General features: G+C 39.0%; 1 protein-coding gene and 1 non-coding gene across 3 annotated transcripts in view; both read left to right on the top strand.

Annotated features, from left to right (window-relative positions):
- MICU2 (mitochondrial calcium uptake 2) overlaps positions 1-23603 on the top strand; it is a 113746-nt gene that overhangs the window by 37965 nt on the left and 52178 nt on the right. For both annotated transcript variants that reach the window (XM_003273102.4, XM_030813248.1), the window contains exon 2: positions 92-239. In XM_003273102.4, coding sequence (XP_003273150.1) covers positions 92-239 — 148 coding nt within the window. The remainder of the gene's footprint in view (positions 1-91; positions 240-23603) is intronic.
- Positions 15198-15304, top strand: LOC115835243. Its single transcript, XR_004030236.1, has one exon. It is a non-coding gene; the product is annotated as a U6 spliceosomal RNA (small nuclear RNA).

The following is a 23603-nucleotide window of genomic DNA, read 5'->3' on the forward strand; positions in this document are numbered from 1 at the left end:
CAAGCGTGAAAATTACTTTTTAAAGATTGTCCTAGAAGTGACTGGGAATAACACTGAAAAAATCTTAAATTGCAATTTATTTTTCTTTTAGAAAAATGTTGAACATGGAATAATATGTATTGGGAAACCGTCTCTTCGTAAGCAGCGCTTCATGCAGTTTTCTTCACTCGAACATGAAGGAGAATATTATATGACACCACGAGACTTCCTCTTCTCAGTGATGTTTGAGCAAATGGAACGTGAGTTGGGTCTTTTTTTTTTTAACTAAAAAAATCAAACTTTAGGGCTGAAAAACCTGTTTTTCAGGATTGATAACAGCTTCTCTTCATTTTAATTATCATCTTTGTACCATGCATTTGCTTATTTAGACTTTTCATTTCTTGTGACACTACTTATACTTTTATATTTATCTTAGAAATAGTTGTTTTGTATATATGTTTCTCTAAAGAGACAGGAAAAATAGTTTAAGTTTTAATTGCTACTAAATATGTCATTAGTAATTACTTTGTCCATGTTATAAATTGGGCCAAAAAAAAAAAAAAGAAACTAGATTTGAGAAGTTAGGAGAGCTGCTTAATGCAGTCATGATGTCACAGGTAGAAAATCCTGAAAATGAGAAACAAGAAGTTGAAAAACTATGATTACGTGATTTTATTTAATAAGCAGCCAACTTGCATTTGTTTCAGATTTCAGAAATTCTTAGTTTTATTATCTAAATTAGTCCTTACTTTGTGTAGAGTGGATTTGACCCCATCCTCTGTGCCCGTATTGAAGAAGTAGTCTGTGTAAACTTGTTGGCTTTCTGACGCCTTCCTAAGTGTACTGGGATACTCTATAAATATGCAGCAGCTGAAATGGGTGAGAGCAAGGTGAGCAGTCAGAGTAGTATAGATTGAATTCAGAAAGGCTGAGAGAACATGGGACAGCATTATAAACATTGAGGGATGACAAACAAAAACGAGTGATCATGGTGTATTCTAGGGACAATAAATTCAGTAATCACTGGAACGAAAGGATTACTTTAAGCAGTAGTGAGGGATGAAATTGAAAAACAGAAAAGGTCTGGATTATCCAGAAGACTTCAGTGGCCCTCTCCAGCCACCAGATGAATGGTATTTGGCAGGGATAAATGGCATTGAAGGTTTCTGAGCAGAAAAATAAGGTGGTAAAAATACGTTTAGGGTTTTATTTGTTTGTTTGAGACAGAGTCTCGCTCTGTCTCCCAGGCTGGAGTGCAATGGCACGATCTCAGCTCACTACAACTTCCACCTCCCAGGTTCAAGCAATTCTCCTGCCTCAGCCTCCCGAGTAGCTGGGATTACAGGTGCCCACCAGCATGCCTGGCTAATTTTTGTTTTTGTTTGTTTGTTTTTTGAGACGGAGTCTCACTCTGTCGCCCAGGCTGGAGTGCAGTGGCGCGATCTTGGCTCACTGCAACCTCTACCTCTGGGGTTCAAGTGATTCTCCTGCCTCAGCCTCCCAAGTATCTGGGATTACAGGCACACCACGCCCAGCTAATTTTTTATACTTTTTAATAGAGACGGTGTTTCACTGTGTTTGCCAGGATGGTCTCAATCTCCTAATCTCGTGATCCACCCTCCCCGGCCTCCCAAAGTGCTGGGATTACAGGCATGAGCCACCGCGCCCGGCCTTGTATTTTTAGTAGAGACGGAGTTTCACCATGTTGACCAGGCTGGTCTCAACCTCCTGACCTCAGGTAATCCACCCCCCTTGGCCTCCCAAAGTGCTGAGATTGCAGGCATGAGCCACCTCGCCCAGCCTAGGCTATTTTATTACAGCTTTTTTGCAGGGAAGTATGTGTATATTAGAAACCTTAAAGATATTTACCCACATTAATGCAGTAAGTTCATAATATAATCAAAGATATGCAAAAAAATTTCTCTTAAAAAGTAGTTTAGCCTCTGACATGTAAAGCACTTGGACGTTGTGAATTCCTGTTAGATTCATCAGAGAATTGAGGTCACACTTGAGCTGGAAACCGAAGGCAGGCAGATCCGTAGAGTCAGCTTACTGCCAACAGAAACCACTAAGAACCCACCACTGGAGCCAGCTTCAGGTAGGAATATTTAAAGGGTAATTAATTGCTGGAATCTGAGTGTGAACTAACTTGAGAGATAACAACTCCTGAAGAACCAGCCATGGAGAAGCCCATACGCTTTTGTGAGTTTTACCTTGTGGAACTCTGCCAGGTTCTCACAGTGAAGATCTAAGAAAAATGCTCTCCCCTTTCCCTCATTGGGAGCAAAAAGTAGCCATTTTTAGATACTCCCAGAGCATTTAATTCTCCTTAACAAAGGCCTGCACAGAAAGGAAACTTTTTTACTGGAGCCCAGCCAACCTAGGGGGATGGAAATTCCCAAATCTGGCCTCCTCTGGCCTTCTTGTCTCACCAAAGGGAGTGGTAAAACAAAAAAACTGAGAACCGCTTTTGAAGGGCACATCCCTTCACAGTCACACAGTCTGACTAAAAGACTGGCAGCTGATCATAGGACTGTACAATACCTACCTCCCTTTTCACCTCACCACCACATCGATAGAGCAGGCCCTTGTACAATAATAAGGCAGTACTGAAAGAACTTACCTCTTAGATTTTATTTAAGGAGAGAAAAGACAACGGGGGAGAAAAAGGCACCAGAGGAAATTTTAGCCTCTGTCACCTACAACTACAGCAAACAGTAAACACAACCGATTCCTACTCAGATAAACATAAAAGGCCAGTCTACCTCAGTAACTTTAAAATGCATCATGCCTGACTTAGAACAAAAAAGTCACAAGGCATGCTAAAAAGAAGCACAATCTGAAAAGAAAGCAAATATCAGTATAAGATTTACATATAGCAGATATTTGGAATTATCAGGCCAGGAATTTAAAATAACATTATTATGCTAAGGGCTCCAATGGAAAAAGTGCACAGCATTTAAAGTAATGTAAGCAGAGGCAGAGAAATTCTTAGAACAAACCAAAAGGAAATGCTCAAAATCAAAAATAGTATAACAGAAATGAAGAATGCCTTTGAAATTAGCCAGATATGGTGGCACCCACCTGTAGTCCTAGCTACTTCAGAGGCTGAGGATCACTTGAGCCCAGGAGTTTGAGACTACAGTGAACTATGATTGCACCACTGCACTCCAGCCTAGGTGACAGAACAAGACCCTGACTCAAAATAAAAAATGCATTTGTTGAGCCCATCAGTGTAACGGACCTGGCTGAGAAAAGAATCAGTGAGCTTGAAGATATGTCAATAGAAACTTCCCGACTTGAAAAACAAAGAGGAACAAAAAGACTGAGAAAAACACAATATTCAAAAACTGTGAGTCAGTTACAAAAGGTGTAACATATAAGCAGCAGGAACACTAGGAAAAAAAGAAAGAGGAAAAGAAATATTTGAAATAATAATGACTGAGAATTTTCCAAAATTATTAACAAATGTCAAGCCATAGATTCAAGGAGTTCACAAAAACACCAAGCAGAATAAATACCGATAAATGCCTAGGTATATCATATTCAAACTGCAGAAAATTTTTTTTTTTTTTGAGACAAAGTCTCACTCTATAGCCCAGGCTGGAGTGCAGTGGCACGATCTTGGCTCACTGTAAGCTCCACCTCCCGGGTTCACGCCGTTCTCCTGCCTCAGCCTCCCGAGTAGCTGGGACTACAGGCGCCTGCCACTACGCCAGACTAATTTTTTGTATTTTTAGTAGAGAAGGGGTTTCACCGTGTTAGCCAGGATGGTCTTGATCTCCTGACCTTGTGATCCACCCACCTTGGCCTCCCAAAGTGCTGGGATTACAGGCATGAGCCACCACACCCGGCCAGAAAAATTTTAGAGAACAAAAGAAAGAGAAGAAATTCTGGAAAGAAGCCAAAGAAAAAAAAAACACCTTATCTGTAGAAAAACAATGGTAAGAATTATATATTTCTTTTTAAGCAAGAAAGAGGGAGAATAAAATTTTGAAAGGAAAATTTACCAATGTAGAATTCTATATCCAGTGAAAATTATCCTTCAAAAGTGAAAAAGAAATACATTCTCAGACAAACCAAAATTTGAGAGAATTTGTCACCAGTAGATATGATTTACAAGAAATGTTCAAAGACGTTCTTCAGAAAGAAGGAAAATGATATATCAGGAACTTGGCATGAAGAAAGGAAGACAGTTAAGGTAGAAAAGGAATACATGAATATAAAATCACATTTTTAAAAATTGATATAACAGATAACAGTTTAATCAAAATAATAATAGCAACACAATATTGGATGATCAAATTGTATGGATAAATGAAATGTATAACAGCAATGGTATAAGGGACAGGAGGGAGGAATTGGGAATACTTTTGTTATAAGATACTTGTACCACCCATGAAGCGGTATAGTGTTATTTGAAAGTGGACTTAGATTAGTTGCAAATATATATTGCAAACTTTAGGACAACTACTAAAAAAAAAATATTTTTAATAAATAGAATTGACATTCTAAGAGAGGAGAGAAAATCAAGTTATATAAAATACTCAGCTAAAACCAGAGAAGGCAAAAAAAGAATGGAAGACAAAAAAATGAAACAATACTCAAGTGCAATAGTTAGATATGGTAGATATCAATCCAGATATATCAACAGTCACTGTAGATATGTATTTTATGCATGTGGTTTATAAGAAACCCACTTTAGGCCGGGCGCGGTGGCTCACGCTTGTAATCCCAGCACTTTGGGAGGCCGAGGCGGGCGGATCACGAGGTCAGGAGATCGAGACCACGGTGAAACCCCGTCTCTACTAAAAATACAAAAAAATTAGCCGGGCGTGGTGGCAGGCGCCTGTAGTCCCAGCTACTCGGAGAGGCTGAGGCAGGAGAATGGCGTGAACCCAGGAGGCGGAGCTTGCAGTGAGCCGAGATTGCACCACTGCACTCCAGCCTGGGTGACAGGGCAAGACTCCGTCTCAAAAAAAAAAAAAAAAAAAGAAACCCACTTTAAATGTAAAGATACAGATAGAGTAATTGCTAACACTAATCAAAAGAAGGCTGGAGTAGCTATACTGGTTTCAGATAAACCAAATTTCAAAATGAGGGAAATTATCAGGAATAAAAAGAGGCATTGCGTAATGATTTTGTTTTAATGGGTGAGTACTCCAGAAGACATAACTATCTATGATGTATGTATACCTAACAACAGGGCATCAAAGCACATGAGGCAAAAACTGATAGAACTGCAAGGAGAAACAGATGTGTTCTTGGAAACTATTATACTTGGAGATTTCAAGAGCCTTCTGTCATTGATTGACAGATTCAGCAGACAGAAAACCAATAAGGATATACCTGAATAAAACTGCACCACCAAGTAACTGGATCTAATTGCCACTTATAGGATATTTCACCTAACGGTAGCAGAATATACATTCTGAAGCTAACCTGGAAACACTCACCAAGATAGACCAGATTTGGGATCATAAAACACAGTTTAAAAAAATTTACAAGAATAGAAATCATACAAAGTATGGTCTTAGACGGCAGTAGATTTAAACTAGAAATCAGTAACCAAAAGATAGCTGAAACATCTCAAAATATTTGGAGACTAAATGACACACTTTTAAATAACACATGGGTCAAATAAGGAATCTCAAAAGAAATTTTAAAATATTTTCAGCCAATGAAAGTGAAGCTGGCATCTTCAGAAGAGTATTTGGTCCCTAGAAGAGAACTCTAGGCAAGAATGGTTTAGATGACCAAGTGGAAAATTTAAAACCTTATAGGACCAGTCAGAAAAAGAATAGTTTTGAATTGAGTCAATATAATGTAGTCGGTGGGACAAGCTATATAGCTAAGTAGAGTCTAGATGTTGTTACAGGCACTCAAATTGAAAATTTTTACAGAACATTCTGCTAGACATTTCTACAAGCATAATTGGGCCTGTCGGCCTAGTTTGTAATCCCTAATCTATAAATTCAGTGTAACTGCAATAATCCCAACGGGGTAGGTAAATGTGTGCTCACACATGGATGCACATGTGTGTGTGTGTGTTTTTTGACAAGCTGATTTGAAAATTTATATGGAAAAACAAGGGGCCTGAACTGGCAAAGACACTCTGAAAGAAGGAACAAAATGGAGAAGTTACTCTATCAAATAATGAGCTTTATTATAAAACCTCAGTAATTAAGATCAAATGGCATTGGCATAGGGATAGACAAACTGACCAGTGGAACAGAATAAAGAGCCCAGAAACACAAGGGAACTTTTATATATGAGAGAGGTGGCATTATAAATCAGTGGAAAAAGAGGAACTGTTCAACGAATGGTACTAGTAGAGTTGGATATGCATATGGAAAACAAGCAAACATTTTTCAAAGATAATTTTAAAATCCGTCTCCTTAGGTTAGAGAAATCTTCCTTAAATAAGCCACAAAAAGCGCTAACATAAATGATTGATAAAATTCAACCATATTAAAATTAGAACTTCTGTTGTTCAAAAGTTGCCTTAGAGAAATTGAAAAGGTAAGCCAAAAACTTCCAAAATTTAAGACAATACTTAGTATATGTAGAAAACTACAAATCACTAAGAAAAAGACAATTTTTTAACAAAAGGGACAGAAGTAGTAAATAGGCATTCACAGAAGAGGAAATGTATGTGAAAAAATGAACATAAATATGTTTACCCTTATTAGTGATTAAGATATAATTTTATATAAGATTAGCAACAATTAAGTTTGTTAAAGACAAAAGTTGAAGAGAATGTAGATCAGCAAAGGTTTTTATACACTGTTAGTTGGACATGCCAATTGAAACTACTACTTTGGGCTGGGCACGGTGGCTCACCCCTGTAATCCCAGCATCTTGGGAGGCCAAGGCAGGCGGATCACCTGAGGTCGGGAGTTCAAGACCAGCCTGGCCAACATGGAGAAACCCTGTCTCTACTAAAAATACAAAAATTAGCCAGGCATGGTGGCGTGCATCTGTAGTCCCAGCTACTCAGGATGCTGAAGCAGGAGAATCGCTTGAACCCAAGAGGTGGAGGTTGCCATGAGTCCAGATCGCACCACTGCACTTCAGCCTGGGCAACAAAGCAAGACTCTGTCTCAAAAAAAAAGAAAAGAAAGAAACTGCTACTTTGGAAAACAACTTAGAACTGTTTTATAAAATTAAACATTAGCATAACTTTTGACATACAAATCCCATTCCTATATATACACTCTATATGCAACAGGAATATTTGCCCCTGTGCAGTGGAATATATGTATAAGAATGCTTATAGTAGCAGTGTTATATTAGCAAAAAAAGCTGGAAACAACTGTCCATTAATAACAGACTGGATAAATAAACTGTGCTACAGTGTATTCACACAATGGAATTTTACTGAGTAAAAGTGAACAAACTTAGTCGACTTTCATCATGGCAGCATGAGTAACTCCATTGGCCCACTTCCCACTGAAACTGGTAAAAAAAATTTAAGACCTTCCTTTAAAGTCTCTGGAAGTGGTCTTGGAGTCATATAGCACATTAAAAAACATCCGTTTAAGAAAATCTGCTAAAATTGGATAAAAAAACTGAGAGTCTGGGATGCTTGAACTAAGAACTCCCTCCCTACCCTGTCCCAGTTTGTTGAATGGAAACTTATTCCAAACTGGTGCAGCCAAGAACAGAGGGTTTCCTCTCCCCTCAGTACTCATTCAGAGGGCTTTCTACCCAGAGAAACCGGATATCAGCATTTCTCATCTTGCCCCCAGCTACTTGTTGCTGAGGCTAGTTCTGGGGAGTGCAGCTGAGAAGTGGGAGCTCCATTCTCCCTGCCAGCCCTCACCTGTGAAATGGAGGCTCTGCCTTGGGCCTTGTGCCACTAAGAATACTGGGACCCTGATTGCTCTTGTCTCAACTTGTAAGACAGGTTCCACACTGAGAGAGGCAAGTCAAGAAGACCTGAAGTTACACCATTGGTCCCACTCCCAACCCCAGAGCCCTAGCCCACAGATTTTGTGGGGTGAGAAGTGGAGGGTGTGGGCAACAGGTAAAACAAATAGTTCCTTATCTCTTCCCAAAGAAACTGACTTCATCAACAGAAAATGGAGAAGTTCAAGCCTAAGAGCCACACTCAAAAACAGGTGGAGGTTGTGGTGAAAGGTAATTGGGAGGACATTGACAAATTCAGTTAAGATAACAGGCTAAACTGTAGGCTGGCTGCTTTGCGGAAGAGAACTAGGGAAAGAGACAGCTGTAAGGAGCCCTCCTGGGGTCATTACAAATATTAAACACTGACAATGGAAATTATTCCTTCAAAGGACCCCACATTAGTGGAGCTTAACATCTTGGTATGGTCAAGAAAAAGGAAACCAGAGTGCTGCCCAAATTACTCTCATCCCAGGGTGACTGAAGGCATACCCAAAACCGCCTCCCTGAGGAGCAGTGTCAGAGGCTTAACACTGGGGGTGGTCTTCATTAAAATAATCCAGCTTGGCACTAAACAAATAGCAAATAAGCAGATAGCAGTAACAACCCTGGGGGAGCAGGGAATTGTTAATAGTACTCAGAGTTGCTACAGTTTATTATCTGAAATGTGAGTTTTTATAACAAAATATTATGAAATATGCAAAGAAACAGGAATATATGACCCTACCGAATAAAAGCAGGTAACAGAAACTGCTTGTGATTGCAACCAGATATCAAATATACCAGAAAAAGACTTCAGAATAGCCATTGTAAATATATTCAAAGAACTAAAATAAACCATGATTAAAGATTATAATGTTTCCACTTTTATTATTCATTGGAATGCAATTAAACTATCAGAAGGCATTTAGCTAAATCCAGAATTCAGTAATTTTACAGGCCAAATAATACATCCTTTATGCATATGATGTACTTCATCTTCATTTTTCATCATGGATAAGAATAATAATAATCTTGGTTGCATTCCTACAGATCATTATGAACAGCAAAATAAGGAAAAACAGGGCCAACCCACTGACCCATGATCTCCATGAATAAACAGAAAGATACAAAACAGTCTAAGATTTATTAGATCCTAAACTGATTTTTACCTGGTATTTATCTTTTGGGATTTTTTGCAAATAATACACTTTATTAATAGTAGTTAATGAGGCTTCTGTAAACTATCTCCCCATGCTCCTTTCAAGTAGATACTCATTCTTCCTGGTTCCATGGTAGGCTTGAGGGAAATCAGTGTCATCCTCAGTCCTCCATCGTGCACTCTAAAAACCATCAGATGTGCTGCTTCGAGACCTAGCTTATCTAGCCAGAATACGATTTCCCTTCTTTACATTCTTTTCTACTGAATTTCTTTAGCCTTATAGTTCTTTAGTTTTCATTTCCAGTGACTTTCATTCTTATTCACTTCCCATGTCCATTACCTGGAATTGCTCCAGTTTTAAAATCTCAAATTGCAGAATCCCATTCTCTGGCAACAAGTTACTGTTGTCCCCACCCTGCCTACTTTCTAATACCCAATGCACCTATTCTCAGATTTAATAAAAGCTTCTAGTCTCAACTATCCCATTATTCCCAAGCTCTCTGCTCCTCCTGGATATTTTTCCTCCCCTGTAGCTACAGGTTTGTCATTTTGTTACTGTTTAATAACTACTTGCAAATATCTTTCCCCTTTATTGTTCTTGTCGGACTTAGCCTGCTGTCAACTTTGGGAGAAAATCATGTGATTGTGCAGGTCGGAGCCATTAATTTTGATAGTCTTCACCTTCACCTAGAGTTTTCAAATCATTTTACACATGAATTAGCTTTCTCCTATTTCCTTCGTCAGCTCTTCTCAATTCTTACTGATTTTTTCAGACTTTTTATTGCATCCTTTTTTCACATTCATGATATTATTTCACCTATTTTTAACTGAGCAAATTAAGGCCATAAGCTAGGGAGTTCTTCAGATCCCTCCCTTGCTGCCCGAGAACTTGCCTACATGCTTCCTGGCCTTTTAAACTGGAAGTAGTGCTCTTGCCTTGCTAAGGCTGATTCCTCTGCCCCCTTCTCTAGTTCCATCACTTCTTCTCTCCACTGTCTCATTCTTTAAAACTTCCAGATAGTCTCATGTCTTTGCTCTCCTGAAAACTCCCTAGACATAAGAGATGTAAATTTAAGGATCTTCAATATATACGTGCTATTTAAAGCTAAAATACTTGATGAGATCTCAAAAATGAGTTTAGGTAGAAAAGATAAGTCAAAGGACTGAGTGGTGAGTTATTCCAACATTTGGAGGTGAAGAGATAAGGAAAACCCAGAGAAGGAGCAGCTAAAAGGTAGGAAGAAAACCAGGAAAGCAGAGTGTTGTGAAATTTAAGTAAAGAAAGCATTTCAAGGAAGGAGTAATCAACTATGAAAAATGCTGTTGCGAAATCAAGTCAGATGAGGACTAAGAATTGACCATTAGATTTGGCAATATGAGGGTTATTGGTGACCTTTATAAGAACAGTTTTTGGTGCATTGGTGTAAACACGAAAGCCTGACTAGAGTGGGTTTAGGAAAAAATGGGGGAAAAAAAAGGCCCCAGGGTGGCTTGCCATAAAGAGAAAGAGAGAGATGAAGCAGTAGACAGAGGTGGAAATGCGATCAAGAGGATCTTTTAATATGTGTTGGTAGATGAGACAGGAAAACTTGGCAGTGCAGGAAGAAGGAAAAATTTCTAAAACACAGTCCTCTTGAAGACAAGAGGGAAAAGAGTTTGAGAGCACAATGGAAGCTTGGATTAGGTAGGAGCACAGAGTTCCTTCATAATACCAGGAGAAAAGGCATGCACACCACATGACATCTAATGGAAGCTGGTCAAGTTGTTTATTACCTTTCTTTCTTTTTTTTCTCAGTGAATTAGGAAGCCAGGTTATCAGCTGAGAGTGAAGAGGGGGGAAGGTATTGAGGTTTACAGAAATAGCCTTATAAAACAGTGAGAGAGTTGATGGATTGAGAAATACAATATGATCGCCAGTAACCTTATTAAAGTCCCCACTTGAGGTTATTAATTTTGAAGTTAAAATAAGTCTTTATTTTCAAAGGGAATGCTTCCAGTTTTTGTCCATTCAGTATGATATTGGCTGTGGGTGTGTCATAGATAGCTCTTATTATTTTGAGATACATCCCATCAATACCTAATTTATTGAGAGTTTTTAGCATGAAGGGTTGTTGAATTTTGTCGAAGGCCTTTTCTGCATCTATTGAGATAATCATGTGGTTTTTGTCTTTGGTTCTATTTATATGCTGGATTACGTTTATTGATTTTCGTATGTTGAACCAGCCTTGCATCCCAGGGATGAAGCCCACTTGATCATGGTGGATAAGCTTTTTGATGTGTTGCTAGATTTGGTTTGCCAGTATTTTATTGAGGATTTTTGCATCAGTGTTCATCAAGGATATTGGTCTAAAATTCTCTTTTTTGTTGTGTCTCTGCCAGGCTTTGGTATCAGGATGATGCTGGCCTCATAAAATGAGTTAGGGAGGATTCCCTCTTTTTCTATTGATTGGAATAGTTTCAGAAGGAATGGTACCAGCTCCTCCTTGTACCTCTGGTAGAATTCTGCGGTGAATCCATCTGGTCCTGGACTTTTTTTGGTTGGTAAGCTATTAATTATTGCCTCAATTTCAGAGCCTGTTATTGGTCTATTCAGAGATTCAACTTCTTCCTGGTTTAGTCTTGGGAGAGTGTATGTGTCGAGGAATTTATCCATTTCTTCTAGATTTTCTAGTTTATTTGCGTAGAGGTGTTTATAGTATTCTCTGATGGTAGTTTTTATTTCTGTGGAATCGGTGGTGATATCCCCTTTGTCATTTTTTATTGCATCTATTTGATTCTTCTCTTTTCTTCTTTATTAGTCTTGCTAGCGGTCTATCAATTTTGTTGATCTTTTCAAAAAACCAGCTCCTGGATTCATTAATTTTTTGAAGGATTTTTTGTGTCTCTATTTCCTTCAGTTCTGCTCTGATCTTAGTTATTTCTTGCCTTCTGCTAGCTTTTGAATGTGTTTGCTCTTGCTTCTCTAGTTCTTTTAATTGTGATGTTAGGGTGTCAATTTTAGATCTTTCCTGCTTTCTCTTGTGGGCATTTAGTGCTGTAAATTTCCCTCTACACACTGCTTTGAATGTGTCCCAGAGATTCTGGTATGTTGTGTCTTTGTTCTCGCTGGTTTCAAAGAACAACTTTATTTCTGCCTTCATTTCGTTATGTACCCAGTAGTCATTCAGGAGCAGGTTGTTCAGTTTCCATGTAGTTGAGTGGTTTTGAGTGAGTTTCTTAATCCTGAGTTCTAGTTTGATTGCACTGTGATCTGAGAGACAGTTTGTTATAATTTCTGTTCTTTTACATTTGCTGAGGAGTCCTTTACATCCAACTGTGTGGTCAATTTTGGAATAGATGTGGTGTGGTGCTGAAAAGAATGTATATTCTGTTGATTTGGGGTGGAGAGTTCTGTAGATGTCTATTAGGTCTGCTTGGTGCAGAGCTGAGTTCAATTCCTGGGTATTCTTGTTAACTTTCTGTCTTGTTGATCTGTCTAATGTTGACAGTGGGGTGTTACAGTCTCCCATTATTATTGTGTGGGAGTCTGAGTCTCTTCGTAGGTCACTAAGGACTTGCTTTATGAATCTGGGTGCTCCTGTATTGGATGCATATATATTTAGGATAGTTAGTACTTCTTGTTGAATTGATCCCTTTACCATTATGTAATGGCCTTCTTTGTCTCTTTTGATCTTTGTTGGTTTAAAGTCTGTTTTATCCGAGACTAGGATTGCAACCCCTGTCTTTTTTTGTTTTCCATTTGCTTGGTAGATCTTCCTCCATCCCTTTATTTTGAGCCTATGTGTGTCTCTGCACGTGAGTTGGGTTTCCTGAATACAGCACACTGATGGGTCTCGTCAGTCTGTGCCTTTTAATTGGAGCATTTAGTCCATTTACATTTAAGGTTAGTGTTGCTATGTGTAAATTTGATCCTGTCATTATGATGTTAGCTGGTTATTTGGCTTGTTAGTTGATGCAGTTTCTTCCTAGCCTTGATGGTCTTTACAATTTGGCATGTTTTTGCAGTGGCTGGTACCAGTTGTTCCTTTCCATGTTTAGTGCTTCCTTCAGGAGCTCTTTTAGGGCAGGCCTGGTGGGGATGCCCTCTCTCACCACTCCTATTCAACACAGTGTTGGAAGTTCTGGCCGGGGCAATCAGGCAGGAGAAGGAAATAAAGGGCATTCAATTAGGAAAAGAGGAAGTCAAATTGTCCATGTTTGCAGATGACATGATTGTATATCTAGAAAACCCCATCTTCTCAGCCCCAAATCTCCTCAAGCTGATAAGCAACTTCAGCAAAGTCTCAGGATACAAAATCAATGTGCAAAAATCACAAGCATTCTTATACACCAGTAACAGACAGAGAGCCAAATCATGAGTGAACTCCCATTCACAATTGCTTCGAAGAGAATAAAATACCTAGGAATCCAACTTACAAGGGATGTGAAGGACCTCTTCAAGGAGAACTACGAACCACTGCTCAATGAAATAAAAGAGGATACAAACAAATGGAAGAACATTCCATGCTCATGGGTAGGAAGAATCAATGTCATGAAAATGGCCATACTGCCCAAGGTAATTTATAGATTCAGTGCCATCCCCATCAAGCCACCAAAGACTTCACAGAATTGGAAAAAACTACTTTAAAGTTTATATGGAAACAAAAAAGAGCCCGCATCGCCAAGTCAATCCTAAGTCAAAAGAACAAAGCTGGAGGCATCACACTACCTGACTTCAAACTATACTACAAGGCTACAGTAACCAAAACAGCATGGTACTGGTACCAAAACAGAGATAGAGACCAATGGAACCGACCAGAGCCCTCAGAAATAATGCCGCATATGTACAACTATCTGATCTTTGACAAACCTGACAGAAACAAGCAATGGGGAAAGGATCCCCTATTTAATAAATCGTGCTGGGAAAACTGGCTAGCCATATGTAGAAAGCTGAAACTAGATCCCTTCCTTACACCTTATACAAAAATTAATTCAAGATGGATTAAAGACTTACATGTTAGACCTAAAACCATAGAAACCCTAGAAGAAAACCTAGGCAATACCATTCAGGACATAGGCATGGGCAAGGACTTCATGTCTAAAACACCAAAAGCAATGGCAACAAAAGCCAAAATTGACAAATGGGATCTAATTAAACTAAAGAGCTTCTGCACAGCAAAAGAAACCACCATCAGAGTGAACAGGCAACCTACAGAATGGGAGAAAATTTTTGCAACCTACTCATCTGACAAAGGGCTAATATCCAGAATCTACAATGAACTCAAACAAATTTACAAGAAAAAAACAACCCCATCAAAAAGTGGGCGAAGGATATGAACAGACACTTCTCAAAAGAAGACATTTATGCAGCCAAAAAACACATGAAAAAATGCTTATCATCACTGGCCATCAGAGAAATGCAAATCAAAACCACAATGAGATACCATCTCACACCAGTTAGAATGGCCATCATTAAAAAGTCAGGAAACAACAGGTGCTAGAGAGGATGTGGAGAAATAGGAACACTTTTACACTGTTGGTGGGACTGTAAACTAGTTCAACCATTGTGGAAGTCAGTGTGGTGATTCTTCAGGGATCTAGAACTAGAAATACCATTTGACCCAGCCATCCCATTACTGGGTATGTACCCAAAGGATTATAAATCATGCTGCTATAAAGACACATGCACACGTATGTTTATTGCAGCACTATTCACCATAGCAAAAGACTTGGAACCAAGCCAAATGTCCAACAATGATAGACTGGATTAAGAAAATGTGGCACATATACACCATGGAATACTATGCAGCCATAAAAAAGGATGAGTTCATGTCCTTTGTAGGGACATGGATGAAGCTGGAAACCATCATTCTCAGCAAACTATCGCAAGGACAAAAAAACAAACACTGCATGTTCTCACTCATAGGTGGGAATTGAACAATGAGAACACGTGGACACAGGAAGGGGAACATCACACACTGGGGCCTGTTGTGGGGTGGGGGGAGGGGGAAGGGACAGCATTAGGAGATATACCTAATGCTAAATGAGGAGTTAATGGGTGCAGCACACCAACATGGCACATGTATACATATGTAACAAACCTGCACATTGTGCACATGTACCCTAAAACTTAAAGTATAATAATAAGAAAATAAAAAATAAAAATAAAATAATTTTTAAAAAAAAGTCTGTGCTTGCTTTGGCAGCACGTATACTAAAATTGGAAAAATACAGAGAAGATTAGCATGGCCCCTATGCAAGGATGACACATAAATTCGTGAAGCATTCCATTTATTTTTTTAAATGTATAAAAGCAGTGTAAGTCTGTTTAGCATGATTGTGGTTCTTTTTCTCCACTGCGTTCAGCTGCAAAAGTGCTGGTATGGAATAGGCAGAGAGTTGGATATAGCCAGTGTTGGGATTAGCCAAGAGCATATGACAAAGTGAAAGAGATGCAAGGGAGTCAGTGTGTACACAAGGCAACAGGTCTGGTGGTTGACCATGGAAGCTAAGCCATGTTAGGACATGAGCAGGTGAGAAATAGTGAAAAGGTCGTAGATTCAAAAGATTGTAGGGCCCAGTGAGATCAAAGGATATTTGGAGTCCACACACATAAGTGAAGAACAAAAGAATGGGCATTATTGTATAGTTGATAGTACAGGTCCTGGAATAGGACAGAAAATGAGTTTGAATACTGGCTCCACCACTTAGTAGTATTGTGTCTGTGGGCAAAGTTATATAAGCTATTAGCCTAGGTTTCCTCATCAGTAAGATGGGAGTGCTAATAGTACCTACATCAAAGCGTTGTTGTAAAGATTCAATAATACAAGTAAAGAGCAGAGTACCTGGCACATAGGAGGCTCTGAAACTGTCACTCTTACTAAGGAAAATGCAAAAATATTGGCAGTTATTATAATTGAATTCTTCAACTATAGGTGATTTTAGATTTTTTAACATTTTCTGTATCTAGCTTTTAAACATTTTATAATGAGCGTTATTCCTGGAATTGGTAGACCCCTGCAAAAGTTTTTGTTTATTTTGCTTTGTTTTGTTTAAGAGATAGGGTCTTGCTCTGTGGTCCAGGCTGGGGCACAGTGGTGCAATCATAGCTCCCTGCAGCCTCAACCTCCTGGGTTCCAGGAATCCCCCCATCTCAGTCTCCGAAGTAGCTGGGACTACAGGCACATGCTGCTGTGCTCAGCTAATTTTTTAATTTTTCGTAGAGACAGAGGTTTTGCTTGGTTGCCCAGGCTGGTCTTGAACTCCTGGCTTCAAGTGATCCTCCCATGTTGGCCTCCCAAAGCACTGGATTATAGATGTGAGCCACCATACCTGGCAGTAAGTATTTTTAAGTGTAACTCAGCATAAGTTGAAACTGAAAACCAAAAGTTAATAAATTTGTGTAGCTTTGGAAAACCAAAAGTGTCTAGAATGAGATGATAGAGTGGATTTTGCCTTAAGTCTTTACTAAGTTAAAGCAAGCAGATATTTGTGGCTCCTGTGTGTGCAGCTAGACCTTACAATCATTGTTGGTAGTGATCTTTAAGGGAAAACTAAAACAGTGCTAGCCCTACCCTTTAAAAATATCTATTCTACCACCTGTTAGACCATAATTTTAGCTTAAGTTCCCTGAAGGTTTTTTTCATACATCCACGAACCTGAGGTCACAGCTTAAACCTCTGTTAACTTCTTAATAATTAGCCAAGTGTAAGCAAAAATGGGTCACAGAACAGATGCCACTATTAAAGTCCCACTTGAGGTTATTATTATAAAGTTAAAGTAAGTCTGTTTGGCATACTTGTGGTTATATTTCTCCACCATGTTCACTTGCACAGTTGCTGAACTGGGAAGAGAGAAATAAGGCCTTTAGAAAGACACCAAAGGAATTTTGCCCTATGCTAGTTTTGACTGTTCCTTATACCAGTATATAGTATGCCCTTATTTAAACTTACAACATGAGATTTTTTTGCAAATAAATATGTAAATAATAAACAAATGAAAGCCAACCCAGACAGCCAAATTCAGATTAACCAGTTGATTACTCTGAAAGGGTTGTAATTAGGGTGACCACAGAATTTATTATGGTGCACATGCCAGAGTTGCTCATGTGACCCCATATCTTTGCGAATTTATCTTGGACTTTGAAATTCCACAAATGAATCTTAAATTTGAAAATTAATTGCATTTGAACTACGTAGTTCTTGTCTTTGCCACCATATCCTGTAGCTTAATCTCATTTGGGGCTCATCTTCCTGCTCTGTAAAACTGAGTATCAATTATCTAATGTGATAATAGAATTTCACAAACTTGCCTGACAGTAAATTTGCTTGGGGCCCTTGTTTAAAAGCTCTCAAGCTTGTCAGCCGGGCACAGTGGCTCACGCCTGTAATCCCAGCACTTTGGGAGGCCAAGGCGGGCGGATCACGAGGTCAGGAGATCGAGACCATCCTGGCTAACACGGTGAAACCCCATCTCTACTAAAAATGCAAAAAAAAAAAATGAGCCGGGTGTGGTGGCGGGCACCTGTAGTCCCAGCTACTTGGGAGGCTGAGGCAGGAGAATGGTGTAACCCGGGAGGTGGAGCTTGCAGTGAACCAAGATTGTGCCACTGCACTCCAGCCTGGGTGACAGAAGGAGACTCCGTCCCAAAAAAAAAAAAAAACTCTGCAACTTGTCTTCTCTCCTCCCCCACTCTGGGAAGTTTTTATTCAGAAGGTCTGATATACGGCGATAGAATCCTTGTATAACCCTCCCACTTTCTATCTACCTCCCTCTCTTAGATTCCTGTATGCTTAGCAAGCACCCTCCGGGTGATTGTTTCGATCAGACAAGTTTGAGAAATATTTATAACCTATACGAAGGTGTCTTGGGATGCCAGGTGTCAATTGTGGTAAAGGGTGGCTTATTGGAGTGAAACAGGACCTGGAGACAGTCCTCTTTCCACAGCTTCACTAGCCCTCTTGTAACCTTGGGTAAACTACCTGACCTGGCCTGTTTCCAGATCTATAAAATAATAGCGTCTACCATATAGTGTTGTTGGGATGATTAAATTAGAGAATGTGAGAAGACCTGTAGCTGCTATAGGTTAAAATTAATATTCTCAATTAAAAGTCTAAAATTTTAAAAGATTAAAGCCTTCTGTCCACAAAATCTGTGTTAAGATCTTAACCACACTCATCAGGTAAACATTAGCAGCTACATATTTTGGATAAAGAAATAACACTTTTTTGTAATAAAACCTATGTTCATGTTAGAAACTAAGACTTTACAAAGTATAGAGCAGAAAATAAAGTCAACCAGATTGTCACCACCATTCAGAAATAACCAACATTAACACATTTCTTTTTATAAAGTTGAGACCATGCGTTATATGCTGTTTTTATAACCTAACTTTTTCTGTATAATGGATCATGAGTTATTTTCTTTGTCAACAAATACTTTTTCTAAAATACTGTTTCTGTGACTGCACAATACTATTTTATTAATATGCCATAATTTATTTAATTGGTTCCCTAGTGGTAGAACATTTGTCTATAATTTTTTCAGTTATAAATAATGCTATAGTGAATATACTTTTGCATATATCTTTGACTCTTCTTCCTTGATGATCTTATCCACATCAGTGATTGACTTGTTCCCTGAACACTGATTTTCATACCTGTATCTCCAGATCAGACCTCTCACCTGACCACGAGACCCATAATATTCCTTGTTTCTTGAACATCTCTAAGAAGTACCAGAGGCATCTCAGGTAAACAACTCTGTATGCACTGCAGATGCTCTACCCCCACCCCCACCCCCAAGTACACATAGACACCTGTGCCTACCCCATCCACAGTTCCTCTGTTAACCGCATCAGGGTCTGTCTTTTTTTTTTCTTTTTTTGAGACGGAGTCTCGCTCTGTCGCCCAGGCTGGAGTGCAGTGGCGCAATCTCGGCTCACTGCAAGCTCCGCCTCCCGGGTTCACGCCATTCTCCTGCCTCAGCCTCTCCGGGTAGCTGGGACTACAGGCGCCCGCCACCGCGCCCGGCTAATTTTTTGTATTTTTTAGTAGAGACGGGGTTTCACCGTGGTCTCGATCTCCTGACCTCGTGATCCGCCCGCCTTGGCCTCCCAAAGTGCTGGGATTACAAGCGTGAGCCACCGTGCCCGGCCAGGTCTGTCTTACTTGACATCATATTCCCAACCTAGCACAGTGCCTGGCACAGATGTTAGTCAGATAGATTTGTAAATACATCAATCAGTACAAACTCTTACATAATGAAATAATGAGTTATAATCCATACATTTCTTTACATTTTTATTTGATTTACCCTATGTAACAGGTACTGTGTTAGGCCTTGGGGATATAATGGTGAATAAAACATACCATTATTACATTAATAGAATTCATGATATAGTGTAAGAGTTTCAGTAATCGACTAAAGTCTGATAACATTTCAGCAGAGAGATCAATGACGGCTGGAATAATCAGAGATTTCACAGAGGATATGCGAAGAATGGATAGAATTTCCCTAGGTAAAGCAGGAAAAGGGACAATATGCCATATGAGGAGATAAATCATTAAGATGCTGTAGCATTTGTATTTTCAAAATTGAAAAGACTATTTCTGGTCCCACATGCTCATCCAGAACCTTATCACTCCCCATCAAAAATGGAGCCTTTGTCCCTCCCCTTGAACCTTTGTGACTGCCTCAACTCATAGAGCATGTGCAGTAGAGACTTCTGAGACTAGGCAATACAAGGCAGTAAGTACATAAAGCCAGTTGCTAATATTCTTAATGATGAAAGATTTAATACTCTTCCCCTAAGATCAGGAACTAGGCAAGGCTGTCCATTTTCACTGCTTGTCTTCAACATTGTACTGGAAGATCTAGCCAATGCAAAAAGGGAAGAAAAAGAAATGAGACCTACACATTTAAAAGGGAGAAATAAAGCTTTCTTTGTTTATGTACAGGATGATGACCTATGTAGAACATGCCAAAGAATCAATATTAAAGCTATTAGAACTAATAGTAAGTTTATCAGGGTCACAGGATTGAGCAGCACTATATAAAAATCAGTTGTATTTTTTTTAAATTAGCAATCTCAGATGTATCATGCTGAGTTTCTGCAAGCCTCTAGCTATCCTTAACACCTTCCCCTACACACTCTATCAAATTACCCGACCACCTAGCTACAGAGAAAATAGAAATCATTAGATAGGAGCCACCTCAGCCTCCTCTGCCAAAACTACTAGCCTTGGCACTTAGCTTCTCCTGCCTTCGCATCACAATAGAGGAGACTGGCAGGACCTGCCATCTGGTCCTAGAACATTACAACACATACCCATCTCAGAACTTATACATAGCATGTGTGTAATGCTTTTAACCTCACTTTTCTGAGCGAATTCATACACTTAAGATCTTAGCTTAAGCAGTTCATATTTGGAGAAACTTTCCCTTACCTCTCCCTCCCCCACATTATATAATCTCTTAGCTGCTGTATTTCCCCTTTAGATCATGTTTAAACTAATTAAATAATTTGTTGTGTATAATGCTCTTATTATTTCACAATGCTTGAGGTTGCAAAAAAAAATGTCTTTTTATCCCTTCCCAGACAAATGTATTTGAAGACCATACTTTGGAAATTGGCAAGGAAGCCAGTTTTAGGCATTTTAGGAAATAACCATTTGTCTCCCTTTAGAAAAAATACAACCAGAGACTATCTTTGTATCCACTATTTAAATATTCCAGCAAACATAAACAGGCCATATACTTAGTTGAAGGAAAATAGCACCACTGAATTTGTCCTCTTTTTTTCTTCAATTACCACTTAAAATGTTTTATTTATTGATTTTTATTTTTTTAATTGACCCATAATAATTGTACATACTTTGGGGTACATAGTGATGTTGCAATACATGTAGTGTGTAGTGATCATATCAGGGTAATTAGTATGTGCATCTCAAACATTTATCATTTCTTTGTGTTGAGAACATTCAGATCTTTGAAACTATGTAATGTATTATTGCTAACTGTAGTCATCTTACGGTGGTATATAGAACACTAGAACTTTGCCCTCCAGTCTTGCAGTAATTTTGTATCCTTTAACAAATCTCTTCCTATCCCTCTCTTCCTCCCGCCCTTCCCAGCCTCTAGTCTACTCTGTCCTACTTTCTACTTCTATGAGATCAGCTCTTTTTTTAGATGGAGTTTTCTCCCTTGCTGGAGTGCAGTGGTGTGGTCTCGGCTCACGGCAACCTCTGCCTCCCGGGTTCAAGTGATTCTCCTGCCTCAGCCTCCAGAGTACCTGGGATTACAGGCGCCCACCACCATACCTATCAATTTTTGTATTTTTTGGTAGAGATGGAGTTTCACCATGTTGGTCAGGCTGGTCTCGAACTACTTACCTCAGGTGATCTGTCCGCCTCGGCCTCCCAAAGTTCTGTGATTACAGGCATGAGCCACTGCACCCAGCTGAGAGAAACTTTTTTTAGCTTCCACATATCAGTGAGAATATTGGGTGTTTAACTTTCGGTTCTTGGCTTGATTTCCCTTAGCATAATGCCCTCCAGTTCCATCCATGTTGCTGTTAATGACTGGATTTCATTTTTTTAATGGCTGAATAGTATTCCATTGTATGCATATACCACATTTTCATTATCTGTTCTTCATCTGTTGTTGGACACTTAGGTTGATTCCATGTCTTGGCTGTTGTGAATAGTGCTGCAGTAAACATGCTGGGGAGATGCAGATGCCTCTTTGATATATTGATTGTTTTTTCCTTTGGATGAATGCCCTGTAGTGGGGTTGCTGGATCATATGGTAATTCTGTTTTTAGTTTTGTGAGGAACTTCATACTGTTGTCCATAGTAGTATATGTTCTAGTTTATATTCTCACCAACAGTGTGTAAGAGTTCCTTTCCTGTCCGGTGCAGTGGCTCACAAGTGTAATCCTAGCACTTTGGGAGGCTGAGGTGGGAGGATTGCTTGAGTTCAGGAATTTGAAACCAGCCTGGACAACATAGCAAGACCTCATCTCTACTAAAAATCAAAAAATTAGCCAGGCCTGGTGGTACATATCCATAGTCCCAGCTAGTTGGGAGGTTGAGCAAGAAGATTACTTGAGCCCAGGAAGTTGAGGACTCAGTGAGCTATGACCGTGCCACTGCATTCTAGCCTGGGCAACAGAGCAAGACTCTGTCTCAAAAAAGAACTCCTTTTCTCTGCATCCTTGCAAGAGTTTATTTTTTGTCTTTTTGCTAATAGACATCCTAACTGGGATGAGACGATACCTCATTATAGTTTGGATTTGCATTTCCCTGATGATCAGTGATGTTGAGTTTTGTTTGTTTGTTTGTTTGTTTGTTTGTTTGTTTTCATGTGTTTATTGGTCATTTTGTATGTGTTCTTTTTTGAAGTGTCTATTCAGGCTCTTTGCCCATTTTTTAATTGAATTTTTATTTTTTGCTGTTGAGATGTTTGCACTTCTTGTGTATTCTAGATGTGAATCCCCTGTCAGATGAATAGTTTTGCAAATACTTTCTCCCATTCTGTAGCTTGTCTTTTTACCCTTGTTTGTTTCCTTTGCTGTACAGAAGCGTTTTAGTTTGGTATCATCTCACTAATTTATTTTTTGCTTTTGTTGTCTGTGCTTTTGAGGTCTTATTCATAAAATCATTTCCCAAACCAATGTCCTGAAGTATTTCACCTGTTTTCTTATAGTGGTTTTGTAGTTTGAGGTCTTACATTTAGGTCTTTGATCCATTTTGAGTTGATTTTTATATAGGGTGAGGGGGTTAGATCTGGTTTCATTCTTCTGCATGTGGACATCTAGTTTTCCCAGCACCATTTATTGAAGAGACTGTTCTTTCCCCAACTTAGGTTCTTGGTACTTCTAACTAAAATCAGTTGGCTGTAGATAATGGATGTATTTCTAGGTTCTCTGTTCTGTTGGTCTGTGTTTCTGTTTTTATGCCATACCATGCTGTTTTTTGGTTACTACAGCTTTGCAGTATATTTGGAAGTGTGGTAGTCTGATGCCTCCAGCTTTGTTCCTTTTGCTGAGGATTGTTGTGGCTATTTAGGGTCTTTTGTGGTTCCATAGAAGTTTTAGGATTTTTTTTTCTACCTGCACGAAGAGTGTCATTGTTATTTTGATAAGGATTACACTGGATCTATAGATCACTTTGGATAGTGTGGTCCTTTTAACAATATTAATTCTTCTGATCCACAAGCTGGGGATGTTTTTCCATTCGTCTGTATCCTCCTCGGTTTCTTTCATCAGTGTTTTGTAGTTATTTTTGTGAAGGTTTTCACCTCCTCAGTTAAATTTATTCCCGTTTGTTTTGTGTGTATGTGTTTTTGTACCTATTGCAAATGGGTTGCCTTCTTGATTTCTTAGTTCATTGCTTGCATATAGAAAATGCTACTGATTTTTCTATGTTGATTTTATATCTGCAACTTTACTGAATTCATTTATTCTAAGAGTTTTTTGGTAGCATCTTTAGGTTTTTCTATATATAAGGTCATGTTGTCTGCAAATAGGAACAGTTTGACTTCTTCCTTTCCAATTTGGATGCCCTTTATTTTTCTTTCTCTTGTCTAATTGCTC

Source organism: Nomascus leucogenys, chromosome 5, assembly GCF_006542625.1.
Source record: "Nomascus leucogenys isolate Asia chromosome 5, Asia_NLE_v1, whole genome shotgun sequence".
Classification (NCBI taxonomy): Eukaryota; Metazoa; Chordata; class Mammalia; order Primates; family Hylobatidae; genus Nomascus; species Nomascus leucogenys.